General features: G+C 45.0%; 1 protein-coding gene across 1 annotated transcript; it reads right to left on the bottom strand.

The window, feature by feature from the left end:
* Positions 1–849: 849 nt before the first annotated feature.
* Positions 850–2,095, bottom strand: LOC135090455 (uncharacterized). Its single transcript, XM_063987193.1, has 3 exons — positions 1,756–2,095; positions 1,229–1,392; positions 850–915 (listed from the first exon to the last, which is right to left on the bottom strand). The coding sequence occupies exons 1-3, from the start codon at positions 2,093–2,095 to the stop codon at positions 850–852; spliced, it is 570 nt and encodes a 189-aa protein (XP_063843263.1).
* Between the last annotated feature and the right edge of the window lie 1,178 nt (positions 2,096–3,273).

Here is a 3,273-nt window from a genome sequence, read left to right as displayed (position 1 = left end):
ATCTTCCTTCACAGCATCCATAAACCTTCTCTTTGGACTCCCTCTCTTCCTCCTGCCAGGTAGATCCATGTCCAGCATCCTCCTCCCCACATACCCCTCGTCACTTCTGTTAAGTCCAAACAACTTCAGCCTAGCCTTCCTTGCTTTGTCCCCAAACCAACTTTTTTTTTTTTTTTATGTAGGAGGGACACTGGCCATGGGCAACAAAAATCCAAAAAAAAAAAAAAAATGCCCACTGAAATGCCAGTCCCATAAAAGGGTCAAAGCAGTAGTAGGAATTCAAGTCATAGGAAGGTGGAAATACAGAAGCAGGCAGGGAGTTCCAGTGTTTACCAGAGAAAGGGATGAATGATTGAGAATACTGGTTAACTCTTGCGTTAGAGAGGTGGACAGAATAGAGATGAGAGAAAGAAGAAAGTCTTGTGCAACGAGGCCGCGGGAGGAGGGGAGGCATGCAGTTAGCAGGATCAGAAGAGCAGTTAGTATGAAAATAGCGGTAGAAGACAGCTAGAGATGCAACATTGCGGCGGTGAGAGAGAGACTGAAGACAGTCAGTTAGAGGAGAGGAGTTGATGAGACGAAAAGCTTTTGATTCCACCTGTCTAGAAAAGCAGTATGAGTGGAACCCCCCAGACATGTGAACGTACGTGTGTTGTTCCTCTGATGTAATAATTTCTGATTTTATCCATCCTCGTCACTCTAAGAGCAAATCGCAACATCTTCCATTCCGCTACTTCCAACTTGGCTTCCTGCTTTCTCGTTAGTGGTACTGTTTCCATACCGTACAGCATGGCGGATCTCACTACTGTTTTATAAATCTTTCCCTTTGTTCTTGCGGAAACCTTTCTGTCACATGTCACTGCTGCCGTCTTCCTCCACCCATTCCGTCCCGCTTCCACCACAGTCTCCAGTACTCTGTACCGTGGACCCCAAATATCTAAATTCGTCAACCTTTGTCATTTGCACACTTTATAGCCTTATTGTCTCCCTATCACCTCTGTTGAGACACATGTACTCAGTCTTGGTCCTGCTCACTTTCAATCCCCTTCTCTCCAGTGCATATCTCTACCTCTCTAACTCTGTCTCCACTTCTTCCCGGTTTTCGCAACAGATCACTACGTCGTCTGCGAACATCATAGTTCGTGGGGATTCCTGTCTGACCTCATCAGTCAGTCTGTTCATTACTACTGCAAACAGGGCTCAAAGCCGATCCCTGGTGTAGTCCCACCTCCACTTCGAAACCCTCTGTCATTCCTGCAGCACACCTTACTGCTGTTACGTTGTTTTCGTACATGTCCTTCACCACCTTCGCATACTTCTCTGCCACTCCCGAGCACTTCATGCAATACCACAGCTCTTCTCTCGGCACCCGATCGTAAGCCTCTTCTAGACCTATAAACACGCAATGCAGCTCCTGTCCTTCCCTTCAGAGCAAATACTGCGTCCGTTGTGCTTCTCCCTGGCATGAATCCGAACTTCTCATCACTGATCCTCACCAGTCTTCGCAATCTCGTTTCCACGATTCTTTCCCATATCTTCATTGCATGACTCAACAGCTTAATTCCTCTACAGTTGCTGCAGCTTTGTACATCTCACTTGTTCTTGAAAATCTGCACTAGCACACTTTTTCTCAACTCATCTGGCATCCTCTCGCCTTCCAAGATCCCGTTGAACAGTCTGGTTAGCCAACCCACTGCTATCTCTCCTAAACTCCACCATGCTTCCTCTGGTATCTTATCTGGACCTACTGCTTACCTCCCTTCATCCTCCTCAAAGCCTTCCTCATCTCTTCTCTACTGATCCTTGGCACTTCCTGATTTAAGTCTTCCGTTCTTCTCTCCCTTTCATTTTCGATGTTCATCAGATCCTCAAAATACTCCTTCCATCTTTCTAATATATTATCTTCCCTTGTCAGTATATTTCCGTCTGCATCCTTTATCATTTTAACATGCTGCACATCCCTCCCATATTTGTCTCTCCATCTGGCCAGTCGGTAGAGGTCTTTCTCCCCTTCCTTAGTATCTAACTTCTCATATAACTCTTCATATGCCTTTTCTTTCGCCTTTGCCACTTCCTTCTTCACTATGCTACACATTTCCTTGTGTTCCTGAAGACTTCCTTCGTCGCTATGTCTGTCCCAGTTTCGTTCTGCCAGCCTCTTCCTCTTTATGCTATCCTACACTTCCTCATTCCACCACCAGGTTTCCTTGTCCTCTTTTCTTCGTCCTGATGTCATCCCAAGTACATGTATGGCTTTCTCTCCGTTGCTGGAAGTTTGCCTACAATCAGCCTGTTCCTAATCCCTCATACTACCGTCCTATTGCTTTAATTTCCTGCCTATCTAAAGTTTCTGAATCTATCCTCAACAGGAAGATTCTTAAACACCTATCACTTCACAATCATCTATATGATTGCCAGTATGGATTCCATCAAGGTCGCTCTACTGGTGATCTTCTGGCTTCCCTTACTGAGTCTTGGTCATTCTCTTTTAGAGATTTTGGTGAAACTTTTGCTGTTGCCTTGGACATATCAAAAGCTTTTGATAGAGTCTGACACAAAGTTTTGATTTCCAAACTACCCTCCTACGGCTTCTATCCTTCTCTCTGTAACTTCATCTCAAGTTTCCTTTCTGACCGTTCTATTGCTGCTGTGGTAGACGGTCACTGTTCTTCTAAATCTATTAACAGTGGTGTTCCTCAGGATTACCCTGTCACCCACTCTCTTTTTATTATTCATCAATGACCTTCTAGACCAAACTTCCTGTTCTATCCACTCCTACGCTGATGATACCACCCTGCACTTTTCCACGTCTTTTCATAGACGTCCAACTTCAGGAAGTAAACATTTCACGCAAGGAAGCCACAGAACGCCTGACTTCTGATTTTTCTAAAATTTCCGATTGGGGCAGAGCAAACTCGATATTGTTCAATGCCTCAAAACCTTAATTCCTCCATTTTTCAACTCGACACAACCTTCCAGACAACTATCCCCTCTTCTTCAGTGACACTCAACTGTCCCCCTCTTCTACACTGAACATCTTCAGTCTGTCCTTTACTGGATTTAATTAACTCTTAACTGGACTCTTAACTGAAAACTTCACATCTCATCTCTAGCTAAAACAGCTCCTATGAAGTTAGGCGCTCTGAGACGTCTCTGCCAGTTTTTCTCACCCCCTCCCGGCTGCTAACTCTGTACAAGGGCCTTATCCATCCATGTATGTCTGGGGAGGTTCCACTCATACCGCTCTTCTAGACAGGGTGGAATGAAAAGCTT

Source organism: Scylla paramamosain, chromosome 35 (genome assembly GCF_035594125.1).
Source record: "Scylla paramamosain isolate STU-SP2022 chromosome 35, ASM3559412v1, whole genome shotgun sequence".
Lineage (NCBI taxonomy): Eukaryota > Metazoa > Arthropoda > Malacostraca > Decapoda > Portunidae > Scylla > Scylla paramamosain.
The sequence above is the reverse complement of the archived record's forward strand: the minus strand, read 5'-3'. Positions and strand labels throughout refer to the sequence as shown.